A 19,431-nucleotide genomic window follows, 5' to 3' on the forward strand; every position below is an offset into this window, starting at 1 on the left:
GATGGTTATTTAATGTAACTAAAATAAATTCTACTTTTACCAATACTTTAGTGTGTGGATCTATCATGGAGCAAGTATCTGGTGGTACCATTACCAGCCCATTTTATCCTGAGAACTTCACACCCAATCAAACCTGCATTTGGAAAATTTCTGTACGACCTGGACGAACAATTCGATTAACTTTTAACCAACAGTTTGACATTCCTGATACCAACCCCTGTGCAAATCAATACTTAAAGGTAATCTTTTACAATGGGATGACCATTACATTGTGTCAATAAAAAAATACTTAAACATGTCATCAGCTTTCATATCCTGGTCCCATCATTGAAAGTTGTTAGTTTTCTTTCTTAGTTGCAAAACTGCATTACCATATCTCAATAAGGGTTATGGTTGTACTAATAATTATAAGAATTTAGGTACAAAATATATTATTGCATGAGATAGGTTGGAGAGGTGCCAAGATATTGGTTTTTATTAAAGTTGCTAAGATTATTGTTTTTCAAAGGAGATAAATGAAACATGTTAGGAAATTACTGTGTTAAGGCAATTGTATATCATTTGTTCCATAAACCCTTTGATCTATATACATGCTATATTAAAAGTTGTTACATACTTAAAATGTCTATATGTTTTGAATTAACTCTAAACATCTACTGCATTATTTTTAAATCAGTGTATCTCTGTATATTTTATTGTAGATTTTGAATGGATTGACACCTAGTTCTCCTCCACTTGGAACACAAAATGGAACTTACTGTGGAACAGTTGCACCACAAATACTAGAGACATCTAGTAATTATTTGTTTGTACAGTTTGTCTCCGGCTCCAGTGGTCTTGGATCTGGGTTTTCTTTTACCTTCTCAGAAGTCAGTTTGGACTGTAGTGACCACATAATACTGTCACATTCTAGGCCATCAGGGTAGGAAAATCTTTTTACACTTAGCTTATCAGCCTGCTTACTTGATGTGTTCAAATTTAAATTCATATAATACTAATATCAACAAATAATTATTTTAAAGATTAATAGAGCCTCCAAGAAATAATGGAAGTACATATTATATGCCAAATCTTGACTGTAAATGGGTCATTACTGCACCAGCTGGAGAAAGAGTGAGATTGGATTTTGATGACAGATTTGAGATTCAAGTCAGAGATGGGTAAAAATATTACTTTTAATTAAGCCCTGACATGTGGGTACATATTCAAACCCTAGGACCATAATTAAATTATGGGTGTCAGTTAATGCCTAAACTTAGTCTAAATAAAAAACAAAACAAGATAATTAACTACTGATCATAAACTTTATTGAAAAAAAAAACAATGAAAACCAAATCCTTTAAAAGAATCAACAAATAAATTCACTACAATCTAATCATAGAACAAAACACCCAATCAGACACAGCAATCTGAAAATATGGAAACAGTTGAGTGAAAAATCATAGGAGAAATTAAATGGGCATATTCATATAAAACAACAGAATTTCAAAATTGTATCAAACGTAACCAAATATCCACACTGCATCAAATACAATAAAATATTGATACTGTATAAAACATAACCAAATATCGACATTGTATCAAACACAACAAAATATTGACACTTTATCAAATACAACCAAATATCCCGAACTGAAAAACTTTTTTATAAAGTTTAATGCATTAAATTGATTAGCTAAACCTATTTACAGTGTGTGCAACTCATACTTCATTGAATTACATGATGGTGGTACAATTTCTTCCCCTACAATTGGACAACGTTTGTGTGGTACATCAAAACCAGGCACAATTTATTCAACAAACAACGTTCTTCTGGCAAGGTTTAGAACAGACCATCCAGTAAATGGCTGGGGATTTAAAGCTAATTATTCTATTGGTAAGTTATTTGTTTTTGTCATGATACTGGTTCTCCTAATTATTTTTACATTGTGAAGTATGTGTTATAGTTATTTCTTATTTAGGTTATACATTGGCCAATCTGCTAAAAAAAAAAATTGAGCAAAATGTGGGCGTATCAACAGATCTCTACATTTTTTATTGTTATATTTTTTTATTTTTATAATGCTATGGGTCGATTTGAAATGGAACAAGGAAGTCTAGGCCTTCCCCCCCCCCCCAATATGTAAACTGAAAGGCTAGGCCCACTTCTGAGTTTCATGAATTGTTTTAAAATTTGGTTTTGTTCTCTTTAAAGTTCTTTTTTTCTTATATTAAACCTCAAATGGAGGGGCTTATGTCCAAGGGGGATTTGCATGATAACCACAAATGGGCATTTGTGTTTTTTATGCTAGCTTCATATTAAAAAAATCTTTGTCCCTAGCAACATGTGGAGGTACAATTATTGGAGCAAGTGGTACAATCACCAGTCCCAACTATCCTGGGAACTACAGGATTAATACAGAATGTGAATGGTCTGTCGTTGCACCTGTGGGACACTATATCATCTTCAACATTACAAATTTTAACCTGCAGTCTTCAACCAATTGTACAGCTGATTTCCTTCACATCAATGATGGAAATGCAACAGACCCAAACATTTTTCACAGCTGTGGTTCAGTGTCTGGAGTACAAAGGGTGGAAACATCGGACAACACAGCTTACATCAAATTTAGATCTGATAGCAGCTCTACAGCTGCTGGGTTTAGGATTGTATTCCAAGCTAGTGTTGAAAGTAAGTGTTTTAGATTTTGCTTTTAGGCTGTAGAAACATTCTCTTATTGTTGTATAATTAGATTTACGCATTCAGAATGTATTTTGTGCATGATGTTTAGGAATGTTTAATTTACCATTTTTTGTAACACAGTGTAGTTTATCCTTTGTAAATATTCAGTACCCAGCTAATTGTTAACTTTGTAATTAATGCTGTTTTTTTTTTTACAAAAATAGATTATAATACAACCTGGACAGTGAAACTTATAGACCTGCTCCTTTAGGTTAAATGCAGGCTATATAATCCCATATCTAGTGTCATATATAACTTTCAAAATATCACTCTGCTGTAAATGTAAAAAGTAAACTCAAACATTAAATGGGCATTTATTTTCTTGTACCTTTCCTAATTGCCACTCAAGTGTTACTGCATCTGTCTTTAAATTGTGAACCTTTAGTATCTTATTCATGTTTTTCAATGTACTTAAACTTAAGTAAAGGGGCATCAATCTTTACATGTTGTCTTTATTGTATGTTTATCCATACAACAACCATCACTGAAAACTCAGGCCAAAAAAATTGTCAAATGCTTTAACTAATAGTCAATGCTAAAAATTTTTGACCAATAATGGCTAAGATAAATGTATGGAAAACATTAGCATGTACTGCTTAGTGCAATTGGAGGCCTATATTATTGTACATGAACCACGTCCAGTGAGCCCTGTAATTAAATTACTACTAGAATTTTTTTTTGAGTAAAACATTTTATTTATAAAAAAAATCTTTATCTTTTTAAACCATAGGCTGTGGTGGAACATTAACAGCACCAACTGGAGTTCTCACATCTCCCAATTACCCAGGTTTTTATGCTCACAACCGCAGATGTGTTTGGCAGATTGAGGTTGAAACTGGTAGAAAAGTGACCTTGACTTTTAATGATATGAGACTCAGCAGAGGATTTTTTATGTGCTCAGATTATGTTACGGTAGAGTACCTTTTTTATTGCTCCGTTTTAAAACTTTTAAATCAATGTGATTTTTTTTTTCTGAAACTATTTGAAAATAATTTCTCAAGCCGTTTGACATTACAAACAGGTCATAAATTTAAAAAAACTCAGAGGAATCATATATTTAATTAAAATAAATACTTAATTTACTAATTAAATTCTATAAATAAATTGTTCGTTTTGACTAATGGCCTTTTATAAAACAAATCTATGCCTAAAATATCAAAGTCCAACATAATGTTTTTCTATCAGTTTAAAAGTAAATACTAAATTAAATAAAAAGCTATCATAAACAAAAGAAATTAACATAAGGAAACATATGGCAATCATAGTCAAAGAAGGATACATTTTTTTACAAAAAGGCCAGTTGTAATTGTCGAAGGCATGTGCATTAATTAATTAAAGTATTGTTATGTGATACTTATTCATTACAGGTGTATAATGGATTTTTACCTAGAGCAATGCGTCTTGGCACATACTGTAATACTGTACCTCAACCTGTAAGCTCTTCAATGAATAAAATGACAGTTATTTTTTACACCAATGGACATGGCACCAATAATGGATTCAGAGCAACATATACATCAGATACAGAAGCAGGTAAAATATATCAGTGTTAAATATATCACAAAAGCATAGAATTTTTTTAGTACCATTTTGTTTATATAATTGTACATTGTTATGTACACATTTATGTAGACATTGTTTTTTTCAAATGATGCACAGACTGTGGTGGCTACCTTACTAACAGTACAGGGAGAATTACTTTTCCAGTATATAATGGATCCCTTGCTACTCCACAACATAACCAGTTTTGTGAATGGAAAATACATAATTATCAAATCAATAGCTCCATCAATATCAATTTGGCATTTGCAATAGAGGATAGTCCAATCTGTTCATTTGATTATTTGGAAATATTTGAAGGTAACAACCATTAGATTTATTTTAATAATATTATAAGTGGAGTTTTAACATTGAAAATATATTTGTTAAAAATGTTTATATATGTAGCCTAAAGACCAATAGACTTATGATGGTATCTACAGAGATGTAGCTTTTCCTCTTTTTTAATGAAAATCCACTTTTTCCGCTTGAGAAAAATGTCTATATTTTCCACTGACTGACTTTTTCTGAAGAAAATCTTTAATTTTTTTTGTTGATCCATTTTTCTGTTAAAAATATAAATACAAGAAAAAAATAATTTATTTGAATACCCATTTTATGAAATCAAAATGTGCTGATACTAGAGTTTGTGGAAAGTCTAGAATTTATTAAATTGAGTTTAACATCTCAAAAAGTCTGGGTTATATAAAATTCATGAACTTAATTTTAGAAATAAAACTTATACACTATATGCGTATTTTTCTACTAACAAAAAGTCTTTGCTGTGTTTACTCCAATTGTTACTTTTACTCAACTTTACCGACATTTTGCGACACAGTCTGCACAACACAAACCACCTGTTACAAGTTTCTTATGGTTGTGCTGGCCATGACAACTATGTCTACTTGAGCTATTATTTAAATTAGTTTTTTTTTCCGTTATTTAAGTTTAGTACTAGATTTTTTTAAAAAAAAAAGATCTAAATTGTCTTAGGTTTAGACACAAAATAATTTTGACGCATAGAAAGCCCACTATCAATTGTTTATTCAACCTATTAGGGCCTAATTATAATTGTTTTAAATAAGTTTATTTTTCTCCCCTATTTTTTCTTAATCTATCTGAATTTCTGATACACTTTGTTGTACAGAAAATGTCTACATTGTGGTAGCTGTATTGATTGGGGATTTATTAGTGTGTTTAATTTCATCACTTTTTTTATTAGCTTTTTACATTTTAGTAACCACATTGTTTGAATATATGTTTTGAAACAGTTATGAAAAAAATGTAATGGCTGAAGTTTTATGTGAAAGATATTACAACAATTGTTTTTACAGGGAACATAGCTGATAATGTATTATACAAACGGTATTGTGGAACTAGAAATGATAGAGCTATTATTCCTGATAATGATGCTTTAGTAAGATTTGCAACAGACGTCAATGTGGCAAGTCGTTTTGAAATTAATTATGAATTCACAAGTAAGTTTAAGATTTAAGCCTTTACTTTATTTGAATTCTAAAAAGCAGCAAAGACTATTAATTGTTCCATTGATATGTTTTTACAGTAAATAAAATTCAGAGAATTTTTAGGTAATTTATTTTTACAATTGATGTAAGGCCTATAAGAACATAATTACTCTCCTATATCATAAACAAAAACCCAGTTTCTATGGCATATTAAAGGATAAATGTAGTCAGCACTATGCCCAGCTGCCTTTAATTTCCTGAATGTTAATCTGGTACCCATCATATGTGGGTAGACTCAGAGACACGCTACATACTCGAGCCAAAGACTTAAAGGTTAATAGATGAGCATGCTTCCATTTGGCCACACTATACTTACTCTCCTATAACATAATACACTTACGGGAATAATTCTTTTCCTCAACATTAAAAAAGTATAAGCCTACCATTATTAAGGCATGTTACAAAACTGTTGATTTTTTAATAAACTACCTATTATCTTTAGCTTGTGGAGGAATTCTGACTGAACCAAATGGCATAATATCAAGTCCTGGATACCCAAATGGTAACACAGGAAGTAACTATTGCAGCTGGAAAATCAGTGCACCAGAAGGGAGTGTAATTGAGGTTGAGAGTGGTTTTTTTAAAAATCTATTACATTAACAGTAAATACTACATCATAGCTTGATTGTACACTTATGTGTTAATATAAATGGACACAGAAATAAAGGTTTACTGAAATGGCAAGGTGATTCCCAGTTTATAAGTAAATTTATATGTTGACAGGACAAATGATCTCTGACAAAATATCCTAGACAAAATATTTATAGTATTTAGTATCATTCTAGTTGATTTGAACATTTTTTTTGCATTTTGTATATATATATATATATATATATATATATATATATATATATATATATATATATATATATATATATATATATATATATATATATATATAAAATGTAGGCCTATATGTATTATAATCATATATATATATAATGATTATTTGCAATATCTTATATTTTAGTTATCCAACTGGGATTTTGAATTTCCTCTAAATTGTTCAGAAGAAAATTTAATATTACAAAATGGAGGAAGCCAAGATTCTCCAAATGTTGGTGTATTCTGTAGCGGCACAAGTCCGCCAAGTTTTACTTCCCAAAGTAATGAATTACGACTTACATTGGTAAAGAGTAACTCTTCTGTGCCAAGAAGAGGATTCAGAGTAGAATATAGTTTTACCAGCAGCAGTAAGTAAATCTATATGAAATTTTCATAATTACATAACTGCTTAAAAATAAATATAGTAAAGCTGTCAGTTAAAAAAAACAGCATACATTTTTTTTTAAACATTGCTTGTCCTTTAGGCAGGTGAAATGTATTTCATCTGTGAAGAAGGATTATTATTAGAACGTTTGACTAGCTCAAGGTTTAACTTCCTTTATAGAATTTCACTGCGCGTAAAAGCAAACTTTAGATTAATACTTGACTAAGAGTCTCACACAAAAACCTGGAATGTTTTAGAATGCAATAGTTACAACATACATTTTTTTTGCATTTATATTAATTTGCTTGTTCTTATTCATTAAGGTAAACAATGAATACTTTAAGATTTAGCTTAATCATTTAAAAAAAAAGTGAATTTGATTATTAGTCAAAACTTTTACCTATTTAATAAAACAATAATGACCATGATGTTGACTAATGTGTGACAGATACACACGTGTGTGTCATGTGTGTGACAGTTACACATGTGTGTGCCATGTGTGTGACAGCTACACGTCTGTGTGTGTGTCATGTGTGTGACAGATACACATGTGTGTGTCATGTGTGTGACAGTTTCTCATTTGTGTGTTGTGTGTGTGCAGTGCCGGCGCCAGGTTATTTAGCGCCCTAGGCAAAACATATTAAAACGCCCCCTTTCACACAAATTAATTACTAAAACATATATGTATAAGAAAAGAATTAATTAAAAGTGACATATTAATTTATTATCAATTGCATACACGTTATAAGTAGACATCAAAATCAAATTTTAATTGCCTCCTTCATCTCAAAAGTTTGTACTAATTTCTTCAATTCCACTTTGCAATCGTAATCACACAAAAATGTTTGAAGTATGTTAATGTTATGAATTATTATCTTTAGGTTGTAATCGATTGTTCAATAGTAATAGTGGCCAGCTGAAATCACCAAATTATCCTAGCAGATATCCACACAATATTGAGTGTGTGTGGGAAATCAATGTTGATCCAGGATATCATATTGTGCTTAATTTCAACCCCCATTTTGATCTGGAAGCAGACAGTGATTGTGAATTTGATCATGTCGAGGTAAAAATGTACAATACACAGTATTAGCAACTTAAGTGTAGTTAAAATAAAGTAATACTTTTTTACTAATTGCTTACATTTTTTTAAATGTTAGTGTTCCCTAATGGAATAGGCATAGAGTCTATAAACCAACAAATACTATTAGAAAATAGTTATTGACCATTAACTCTCACTAATTTTACAGCTTTGGGAGAGTTAATGATTTTAAATGTTTTGATTTATTTTATCTTTATATAGACTACCATTAAACCTTATAACATATAGGGCCCACATAAAGGGATAATAATGGTAGCTATTTAATTTCATTCAGAATAATATTCTTTAGCATTTGCGTTAACCAACTTTAAGCTTTTAGATATTTGATAATGCAAACAAATTACTTTGGAGTAATCTTATTAATGCAGAAATTTATTATTTAGGTATTTGATTCTGTGAATGAAACACAGCAGTTGCTGGGCAAATTCTGCAGGAATCATGCTCCACCTCCTCAAATTTCAAAATCAAACAAAATGAAAGTTATTTTTAGATCTGACCTTGACTCTAATGGCATAGGATTTTCTGCCAACTGGACCTCATGTAAATTAACAACTTACAACATATTTAGATTTTTTGCTATGTTTGATTTTTATGATGTTTCCATTTTTATTTTTAAAAAATATTTTAAACAACTGAAATGACATAAAATCTAACACACATGATAGTTTTTTTCATTTTGGAATGTTTAAAAATCCATTTTTCTGTCAAAAGTGTCCTTTGGCAACTTTGATTAATTAATTAAATCAGCTTCTCTTTAATTGACATTGTTTTTCCTGTCTTAAATAAAACCATTAAAAAATTGAATCACCATTAATAAAATTATTATATTTATGTAATTGTATATATTGAGCACATCACAATATTTTATTCCATTGTTGCAAAACATTTTCTTTCTTTTTTAACAAGATAAACATCTTATCTTCTTCACTTGATAAGACAAATAGTAAATAGCCAAAAAAGAAAGTTCAATCAATTTTAGTGGTAAATAAACATAATCAGATATCTGTATTTTATTTCAATAGTGTGTGGTGGTGTCTTTACTTCTCCTCAAGGATCAATATTATCTCCTGGATACCCAAACAACTATCCTAACAATTTAGTTTGCAATTACACCATAAAAGCCAGTAAAAATCAGATAATAACTCTGGAATTTTTGGATATTGAGTTAGAAGCACCTTGTAAGTATTATTTTAAAGAATAAGTTTTGTTTTAAAAAAATGATACTATAACTGAAAACTAAGCAGAATAATGTACGTGTGTCTAATATATATATATATTAGTATGTATATATATATAATATCTATCTATCTAAATATATATATATATATATATATATATATATATATATATATATATATATATATTTATATATATATATATATATATATACATACATTTATTTCAGCTGGATATTATAGATACTATTGCAGAGATTATGTCTTGTTTCCAAGTAGTGGCCAAAGAATTTGTGGTTCTAATACATTTTATTCCAAAATATCAACGCAAAATGAACTGCATTTTCAATTTATTACTAATTCATATAGAAGTAATAAAGGATTTCATGCACATTACACAACAGAAGGTAAAGACATTTTTAAACCATTTGTTACTAGAGCTATATATATATATGTATATATATATATATATATATATATATATATATATATATATATATATATATATATATATATATATATATATATATATATTAGATAGACAGACAGATAGATTTATACATTTTATAAGCTTTTATTTAACTTGCTTCCTCTTTCTGTTGTCATTCTGTTGACAGTTTGTCTGTAACCATAGATCAAAATGGGTGATCGAACTTTTGGGCACTCCTCCAAAAAATTTGTTTCAAAATTGGCACATGAGTCAAGACTTGAAGACAATGCAATGTGACATTAAATTTGACTTCCTCTTTCTGTTGTCATTCTGTTGAGAGTTTGTCTGTAACCATAGATCAAAACGGGTGATCAAACTTTTGGGCACTCCTCCAAAAAATTTGTTTCAAAATTGGCACATGAGTCAAGACTTGAAGACAATGCAATGTGACATTAAATTTGACTTCATTGGATGACAAGTTATTTTTTTATGAATTAATTATAATTTTCTCAGGCTAGTAGGCAGTCTTGTACTACTCTTGTACTACTCTTTACGCACTATTTTCATGTGCATTTGGTGTGCAATAGTTTTTAGTCATCCAACTCAGTTGTAAATATAAATTTAAAGTACTAAAGAAAAAAATTGCATAAAAAACTTAAATATCAAGTTTTTATGCAATAGTGCACAAAAACAGAGAAAATAAATGATTTACTTTGAATTTATATATATAATTATCTACATAAACACCACCACACACACAAGCCAACTGTCTAACCCTCCTCCCACCCCTCCTCGCTCCATCCACAACAGAACATATTGCTTTCACCACCACCCCTACCAGTCTGGTGAGCTGTGGTTCACACATAATGCTTACAATCATAGAGTTTCGGGTCAAATTAGTGATGGCTATAAGGGGCAGGTAATTTAGTTTTTAAACTATTTGAAACTAAGGTGCTGCTTTCACTGGGGGTGGGGGAAGAGACGGTGAGAACAATTGTCCTTCACGAGCTACTGATAGTGTTTTAAAGAAAAAAATTATGAATTACTGAAAAGTAGAAATTAAATAATTAATGGTACACAGCGGGTCGGCTCGTATATTATAATACTCTACTATAAAAATAACTATAAAGAAAAGCGTGGTTCTCTTCCTAAATATTAGTAAAGGTTTGCAATAGATAATATATTGACCTATGCTTTTTTTAATCGCAATTTAAATAGTGTGTTATTATATATTTAAAGAAAATAATTTATTTTCTCCTTTTTGTGCACTATTACTTAAAAGCTTGTTATTAAAATGTTTTACATGCAAATTAAAAATAAAATTTCTATTATGATATTCAATCATTTATGTTACAGAATGTGGTGGAGATTTTACAGAACCAAATGGAACAATTGCATACACTCGTACACTCCAGCACCAGAGTGATGTCAACTGTTTTTGGAATATCACTGCAAATAACAAAATCATTAAATTCAAGTGAGAGATTTTAAAATGCTTGTTTTATTTGATACTTTCCCCCTCCAAACATTTGTAAATGTTTTTGGAATATCACTGCAAATAACAAAATCATTAAATTCAAGTGAGAGATTTTAAAATGCTTGTTTTATCTGATACTTTCCCCCCTCCACACATTTGTAATTAAAGGAGTTAAAGGTTTTATTTTCTAGTATGACTACCCTGGTGATATAAATACTTTATACAATCACTCCAGTTGTTTAGTGTTGAGTTTTTTTTTTAAACCTCAACAAAAAAATTATTAAAAATTGTCTTTTTAAAAATCAGGTTGAATGTGCGTGTAGCTTTAAATAAAAAATAATACAACAAAATAAAAACAACTGAATTAGTTATCAAAAATAAAAAGTGAATTAAAATTAGTAGAATCCATCATATGGAAATGCGATTACTTATTAAGTTAATAATTTTCTTATGTTTCTTTAACTAAAAAATTCTATTTATGCTACCAATAAATATTTTTAAAATAATTTTATTTTTCAGACTCGAGAGTTGGAATTCTTATTATTGGCATAGCTGTTTTAATGGCTTTTTAAATCTCTATGATGGACGTAATTTGAATGCAAGTGAAATTTTACATTTCTGTGGGCCACTTAATAACCAGATGCCTATCTATGCAAGCTCAGGAGATTCAATGTACATTCATTTTAATAGAAAACCTTATGGCCAGATTACTTTTACTGGAACCTATTATACTACATATGGTAAATGCTCAATTCAGTTTCTAAAGCTCAAAACTGGTATTGTTGTAGTTTGTTGCATTCCTTTTCAAAGTGTATGACAAGCTTAGGTAGTTAAATAAATGGTAATCTTCTATTATCAGTTTTGAGCTGTGAGTTTCTCAAAAATTGAAGCTAGAGATTTTGACTGATACAGACATGGGTCTAAGACATTCAAGCACACACCCCCACCCCACCATCCCACTTCACAATCTCAGATACTATGAAGGGACCGGCGTGGTTGAGTCAGTAAAGCTCATGGTTGCTAAAGTCTCGAGTTCGAACCCTCGAGCAGATGAGGCTCGTTAGCTGGGGACAGCCACTCTTCTAGGAGAGACAACTCCAAAATCAAACAACTGCTGCCTTGTAGTTTGTTCTTGGTTGGACAAAGACAATAGAAGCAAATCCAAAAAGAAAAGCAGGCTGAAATTGTAGTTAATGGTCTCAATGGCACATAACCAGTTGACACATATACTTAATTGTGCTGGAGGGTATCCCTTTCAACACTAAAATTAAGAATAAAGTTGATGATGATATACTATGAATAATAAGTATTCTAGAGAAGAAGGGGTGGTAATTTTTCATGGGGTATCTAATTAGGGGTGGGAGCTAGTTTATCTGCATGTAATGTGGGGGGGGGGGGGTAATTAATAGGGAAACAATATCCAACTCCCTACAGATATTTAGGCGGGAAGGTAAAAAAAATTGGAGTTTTAAAACTAGTGATCCTTTTGAAAAATTTTGTTTTTCTATGTTCATATAGTTTACCCAATTGTTTCATTACACTGTGATAGTTCTATTAATTCCAGTCCACAGCAATAGATGTGAATTGTATTCCTGTACAGAAGCATTTTTAAGATTATGTCCAGTTTTCTCAACCACTTTTGTTTAGCCACTGATAATACACAACATTATGAAATCATTTTCTAGGGCCACTCCAAGGTTGTGGTGGTACGTTAAGACAACCAAGTGGAACAATAAGATCTTTGGATATAAACAATGATGGACAGTATGAGCCTGATTTGGAATGCAATTGGCTTATATTTGTTGGTAGGTGCAGTAGTAAAAGCTAGTGTTTTGTTCTTAGACCTCTGCTGATTGCTTATAGTGCACTCTAATGGATTTTCATTTTGCTTATAAGGAGACATGATAAGTAAATATAAAAATATAACAAGTTTTAAAAGATAGATGTTTTGCTAGATGTAAAACACTTGTTGGCTAAACCATTTAGTGGTACATTGGTATGTCAGGTTGGTATTTTGATATGATTTTAGTACCAGTGCTACTTTAGGTTTGTAACCTTATGCAAGAATAGTGTTGTGATGTGAATGTGTTCCTTTTTTAAGTCATATTTTACCTTGATGTCAGTCTAGTAGTAGGGTTACATTGATAATTCAGGTAGATATCTTGATGTCACACTGATGTATTGACCAATCAGAAGAGGCCAGCTGATATATTCATAACAGACTGTAACATGATACTCAGGCTAATCCCTTTAATATAAGTCAGTTTGATTGATTATCATTAGCTATATTCTGTGTGTAGAGAAAAGTAAGTAAAAGTAAAGTTCCCTTTCCAAACCTGACAAGTTCACCTGTTTCTGTGACCTCTCCATATGAAAGGATAGTGTGGTCAGCACTATGCCCTGTCGTCTTTACTTGAACCCGGATTTGAACTCAAGACATACAGGTTAGCTCTCTATCACTCGGCCACTCTGTCCCTTGTGTAGAAAAAAGAGCTGGGGGAAACTCATGCACAGCCTACAAACTTAAGCTTAGGGACCAAACTGGTGACATTTATGTTAACAGTCCAGTGCTCTAACACTAGACAACACCTTAGTAGTCAGTGGTTTTTTGTTATTGTTTATTTACAGGAACAAACAAAGCCATCAACTTTACAGTTAATAATATAGATATTGAATACCACATCAACTGTGAAAGAGACAGTCTCACTGTGAGTATTTATGTTCATTTTTAATCTGTACTTTTAATCTGTACTTGTAACAGGCCATGAAAATTATCATGTGAAATTACAAAGAAATCCACAAAAAAGTAAGTGGAACTATGGAGTAACAGGTCCTATTGTTTTGAAGATTTTCTTGGTTGAGACAAGTTAATTGATATTATGGTTTACCATGATAATTACCTCTTGAAAAAAAGGTACTGAAAATTAACATAATTTTTTTTTATTTTGCAATTTACATGTTTTGTATATAAGTGTTTAATTTGAATGATACTTGATGTACATTGCATGGGATCTCAAGAAAATAATGAAGACTCCCCCATCTATTGCAAAGAATTCGGTTGGGAATTTCCATAACAACACAATCTTTCAAAGTTGCTATTTTCTCAATATTTGTGTATAATATTTGTGTATTAATAGAAATTATTTTATTCAAAATTTCATTGACTCATCAGTGAAACATTTAGGCTTCAAAAGTGTTGTGGGGGGAATCTACTAAATTTTATGGAGGGACAGTTTCTTCAAGCCTGGACACTAATTGAAGCATGTTAACTAGTTAATTAATTATTAAACCCTTGGAGTTTCTCTGTTGACATTCACATGGAAAATACACAATTTTTCTTAATACATGATGAAATATGGCAGCATATATATATATATATATATATATATATATATATATATATATACCTTTCCGTTCATTTTCATTCCCAATTCCATTTCATTCTATTTAAGTTTTATAAAAAAATTTATATGTACATGTAAATGTACATTCATAATTACTTTCTTTATTACGCCTCAAATAATGTATAAGTCTATATATGTGCTGACCACATAGTGAGATGTAAAGTGTTATTTTTTAATAATAGGTGTATGATGGGCTGACAGTTGATCACAGAATACTTGGTTCTTATTGCGGTCAGCAAATTCCACAAACAGTGAGATCTTCAGGCAATGTAATTCTGGTTATCTTTAAAACTGATTCTGTTACTTCTGGCAGAGGTTTTAATGCAACTTTCCAAGAAATTGATGGTACGTTTTTTTTTATTAACAAGTGCAATGGAGGCAGCTAAATTTACTAAACCCAGATAGTGTGGCTTTAGATAGATTTGAATAGAGATATTTTCAGAGAGGCTTTTAGCTTTAAGGCTTGTAACATGGTCAGCATATTTGAACAGCTCTGACTTGGGCCTCTTGTTGCTATCTTGTTCTGCTAAATAAATTGTTGCGATAACGCAATTTAAAACATCAAAAATGTGTATCTGAATACTCAACAAACAGAAACATATGGAAATACAAACTAATTATAGTAATAAACTTACAATTTATTTTAATTTTCATGGAACAAAATGATTTATTATGGTACAATATACATGAAAGTGGTAATTGTTTTACTAACATCTGTAATTCCCTTGCACACATTTTAGTTACTCAGTTTTCTGTTGTGCATTTTCTTTGTTGACCGTTGTGTATATACATAACAATATATACATATAGTTATCTTTTAAATGGGTTGTTGTTTTGTGCCTAAGAGGGGGGGGGGGGTATTTTAATATTTTAATTTAGCGCACAAATTGATGCACTGCTTTTGGTAACCAGAGTGAATGTTTTGGTCAATCTGTTTAGCTGTTTGGGGCAGTGGGCAAATTGTTAACAATGTACTAAAGAGTATAATCATATCAAGTACAAACTGGTTGGAATATCAAAAGCTTATGCACATCATGTTTTAAACATGATTTCTCTCTCTACAGTTGTATGTGGAGGTGGCTATAATGCTACCAATGTGACACAGACTATATCCTATTCAGCACAACCTGATACTACACAGCACTGCCATTGGACAATTGACTCAGGCTCAGTTGATCAAACAATACGCATAGATTTCACAGATTTCCAGTTGACAGACTCTGAGTTTGTTAGGCTCTCTGATCACCCTGTGGTTAGTCTGATGTATCTATCAATAATGTTTATTTTAGACATCAGTCAAATTTGACATAACACTTCATTATTTTTAATTTGATTGTACAAGCTTTGTTTTGAATTTATTTTATAAACTATGCTTTTTTAAAATGAATAATTAAACATTAATTTATATCAAATTGATGTTGTCTTTAAAATATCATTCTAAATTTAGGGTCAGGAAAAAACCTACAGAGGTGCTGCAATACCTCCAACTTTTTATTCTACTTCACAACAAATTTTCATCGAATCACAACTATCAAGTTCTTCTGCTTCAAGATTTCAGTTAAACTATACATTATCAGGTACATTTAAAAATGTAATGGCTCTTAAAAAATCTATTTTTAGATCTAAATCTGTGCATTACTTGATGCTTTGAACCAAAACAGCTTTTTACTTTGTAACAACTTATCTCCTAGTGTGATTTAAAATATACAGACAATTTACTAAGTTAATTTTATTTTGTAATTTAAACAATTTTCTTGTGCAGATTGTCACAGGAATTACACACACTCAAGTGGAAGGTTAACAAGCCCAAACTATCCAACTCCGTACCAACATAATTTAAACTGCACTTATTTTATAACTTCTCCTGAACGTACCACAATTTCTCTTTACTTTAATGATTTTAACCTGGAGAATCATTATTTGTGTGAATATGACAGTCTACAGGTAATATGATAAATGTTATATTAAATAAATATAGGCATAAGTGCAAGAATTTATATCAATAATAGTATGTGTAAATTAAAACATAATTAAGAATTGATGTCTCCTCTCGTCTCCCCCTTCCCCCATGCTGAAATGTAAGTTAAACCATGAGTTTTGGCAGTTGTGTGTGGGCAGTTCGAAAATATAAATTTTCTTACAAATACAAAATATTTATTTGACTTCAGTGCTTTTATACCTTCTAAAATTGAAGTCAAATATACCCTCCTCTTTCTAGGTTCTTAATAGCTCATCCTTAAGAGTAAACAAGCTGTGTGGAAGTTACATCCCTGATCCAATACATCTGAATGATAACATAGTGACGCTAAGATTAATAACAGATCAAAGTGTACCACAAAGAGGATTTGACATTACATATGTGGCATCAACTCAAAGTAAGTAGACATGTTTTTATTTGGCAGGATACATTTGCAAATTTTCAACCTTCTGGCTGGAAGTTCTATGTTGTTCAGTCAATGAATCATCCTCTGTAAATTATCACTATTACTATCTTTATTTTTCTTTATCCGGGTGCATACATTTTAAACAAATTAAAATAAATTGATTTTTAAATTAATAATCAACTCTGCATCTAGAGAACAATGGGGAAGCTGTAATGGCTGGTATAATTGACAAAGTAACTAGTACTGTGACTATTATTGATGTCGCTAAGGTTGTGGATAATTTCACTTCATTATTTCATAATGCAACAATTATTTAATGTATATCTGTAGATGCCAGTTTTTTTAAAATGCTGCCCCTTCTTAGTAAAAAGGTGTTTTCCGTTTATCCCAGGTCCAGGATGTGGTGGTGCCATTGAAGGTATCTCAACAGGTGTAATTACTAGCCCCAACTTTCCTGCAACTTTCACCAGAAATGAGACTTGTGCATGGTACATTACACCAATCTCAAGCAGGCCAATGTATTATTGGTTCACCCAGGTCACAGCCCATGATAACCCAAGTAGCTGCAGTAGTAATTACATCAATGTTTATCAAGGTTCTACAACTGATGATCAATTGCTGGGACAGTATTGTAATGTAAGTTATTTTATTTTACTATTTTAAACATGTATTTACATTGCATTCTCCTTATCACACATATTTTATTTGATTCAAGTTAAAATCTGTTCTGTTGAAACTTAACATTAACTCACAAACTGTCAGTTTACTAATTTATGTTTCTTTTATTTATAAACAGGAACCAAGCTCACCCCGTTTATTCAGTTCACCAATTTTGGTCAATTATGTTTCAAATGGAAACGGAACTGTTTTCAAGATGAAATTCTCTACTAATAGGTCTACTTTTAATCCAACTAGTGCTCTGTATGGCCGGTAGTTACAATTTTGTCTGTTTTGGTAGGCTTGATCCCTTTATCAGGGGTCTCCAAACTTTTCAGCCAGAGTGGCGCATTAACTATCAATAAGCGACAACATACTCATCCAAATGGTTTTTTTATTATTTATTTAATATTATTTTATTCAGTTATTATTTAATAACACATTGTTACACTATACATGAACACCTGTATTAGTGGGAATGGTGAAAATGTTTTCCTGAATGTCAGAATAGAAGACAATTCTGGCTTTAGATTTGATGTCCCTTACATCAACAGTGACCTGAAATTATCAATGGAAAGGTTTGTTATCTAATTGTTCTTCAAGGGTGTGGTTTCATTGCAAATCACACACAATGCTTTCTCTCCAGATTTGATAAAGAAGTATTTCAAACGCCATTCGTCTTGAAATTGCTGACATTCATTGTCTAGTTTTCTTTTCCTCTTCTTGGCCATGGCTGGGCACTAAAAAAAAATTGAATTCCGTAGTCAAAAGGATCTTAACGGGCCAGATGAGAGGGCTTTGTGGGCTGCATCTGGCCAGCGGACTGTAATTTGGAGATCCCTGCTTTGGACCATTAAGACGCATCAGACAACAAAAATTGTTTTAATCATATTTTCTGATCAAATTATTTCAGGCTGTACATTGTACTTGTTATACATTACATTTACATTGCAACAACAACATTGAAAGAGGTGTTGGCTTGAAAATTATTGAGTGTGCTCCCCTAGTTATAACTTTGGTTACATGTTTTAACTCTTCCCTGTAAGAAAATGTTCATGTATTATTTAAGAAAAGTGGCAATTAATTACTAAACAAGATAAGATTTTGCAGATCACTGTGTGATGTACTTGTGTATATATACTCATTCATTTTAATTTGATTTATTATTAAACACCTTCTGGAACAGTTTATTGCTTTTGTTTTTATTAGTTTTGTACAAATGTACTGCATTTACAGAAATTTAATGAAAATGTGCATTCCATTATTCACGCAATACTCTACAAGAATTTAAAACAGGTTGTTCTAATGTACTAATTAAAGATTAGTAAATCTCCAAAATGTGAGCGAGAAAATAATTTGAAAATTATAAACTATTACTGTTCAGTATATTGTATTAATTTTTAAAAAGCCTACTCATCTAACACTGTAAAGTGCAAATTTTTGTTTATTACTGCCCTTCTCATTGGTTTCGTCTTTGATCTAAATTTAAATGTTAGAAGGAATTTCCTCCAACACAAATATCTATTATGTGTCAACGTATTTTATGCCATTGACTCCGATTTCAGCCTGCTTTCCTTTCTGGATTTACTTCCATAGCCGTTGTCCATCCAGCAGTTGTTTGATTTTGGCATATTTGTTTCTATATGGATTGCTGTCCATAGCTAGAATTTTTTTTTGTGGGAGGGGATTTGTCCCTACATTATTTATATATATATATATATATATATATATATATATATATATATATATATATATGTAAAGGCCTATATATATATATATATGCTTGAATTAGACATTTTCAAGCC

The 19,431-nt window shown here is 30.9% G+C and overlaps 1 protein-coding gene across 2 annotated transcripts in view; it reads left to right on the top strand.

The window, feature by feature from the left end:
* The window catches only part of LOC131958175 (cubilin), a 64,973-nt gene extending 46,162 nt beyond the window's left edge, over nucleotides 1-18,811 (top strand). For both annotated transcript variants that reach the window (XM_059323046.1, XM_059323047.1), the window contains 26 exons: nucleotides 52-239; nucleotides 702-922; nucleotides 1,023-1,160; nucleotides 1,692-1,876; nucleotides 2,321-2,671; nucleotides 3,453-3,634; nucleotides 4,090-4,255; nucleotides 4,382-4,582; nucleotides 5,596-5,739; nucleotides 6,230-6,351; nucleotides 6,758-6,980; nucleotides 7,879-8,063; nucleotides 8,483-8,639; nucleotides 9,122-9,277; nucleotides 9,505-9,681; nucleotides 11,061-11,181; nucleotides 11,701-11,921; nucleotides 12,867-12,986; nucleotides 13,810-13,889; nucleotides 14,768-14,930; nucleotides 15,650-15,837; nucleotides 16,033-16,162; nucleotides 16,348-16,529; nucleotides 16,804-16,960; nucleotides 17,361-17,605; nucleotides 17,766-18,811. In XM_059323046.1, coding sequence (XP_059179029.1) covers nucleotides 52-239; nucleotides 702-922; nucleotides 1,023-1,160; nucleotides 1,692-1,876; nucleotides 2,321-2,671; nucleotides 3,453-3,634; nucleotides 4,090-4,255; nucleotides 4,382-4,582; nucleotides 5,596-5,739; nucleotides 6,230-6,351; nucleotides 6,758-6,980; nucleotides 7,879-8,063; nucleotides 8,483-8,639; nucleotides 9,122-9,277; nucleotides 9,505-9,681; nucleotides 11,061-11,181; nucleotides 11,701-11,921; nucleotides 12,867-12,986; nucleotides 13,810-13,889; nucleotides 14,768-14,930; nucleotides 15,650-15,837; nucleotides 16,033-16,162; nucleotides 16,348-16,529; nucleotides 16,804-16,960; nucleotides 17,361-17,605; nucleotides 17,766-17,903 — 4,541 coding nt within the window. In that variant the 3' untranslated portion in view covers nucleotides 17,904-18,811. The remainder of the gene's footprint in view (nucleotides 1-51; nucleotides 240-701; nucleotides 923-1,022; nucleotides 1,161-1,691; nucleotides 1,877-2,320; nucleotides 2,672-3,452; nucleotides 3,635-4,089; nucleotides 4,256-4,381; nucleotides 4,583-5,595; nucleotides 5,740-6,229; nucleotides 6,352-6,757; nucleotides 6,981-7,878; nucleotides 8,064-8,482; nucleotides 8,640-9,121; nucleotides 9,278-9,504; nucleotides 9,682-11,060; nucleotides 11,182-11,700; nucleotides 11,922-12,866; nucleotides 12,987-13,809; nucleotides 13,890-14,767; nucleotides 14,931-15,649; nucleotides 15,838-16,032; nucleotides 16,163-16,347; nucleotides 16,530-16,803; nucleotides 16,961-17,360; nucleotides 17,606-17,765) is intronic.
* Nucleotides 18,812-19,431: the final 620 nt, after the last annotated feature.

Source organism: Physella acuta, unplaced genomic scaffold (genome assembly GCF_028476545.2).
Source record: "Physella acuta isolate Inbredline_101_S28 unplaced genomic scaffold, ASM2847654v3 ptg001297l, whole genome shotgun sequence".
Classification (NCBI taxonomy): domain Eukaryota; kingdom Metazoa; phylum Mollusca; class Gastropoda; family Physidae; genus Physella; species Physella acuta.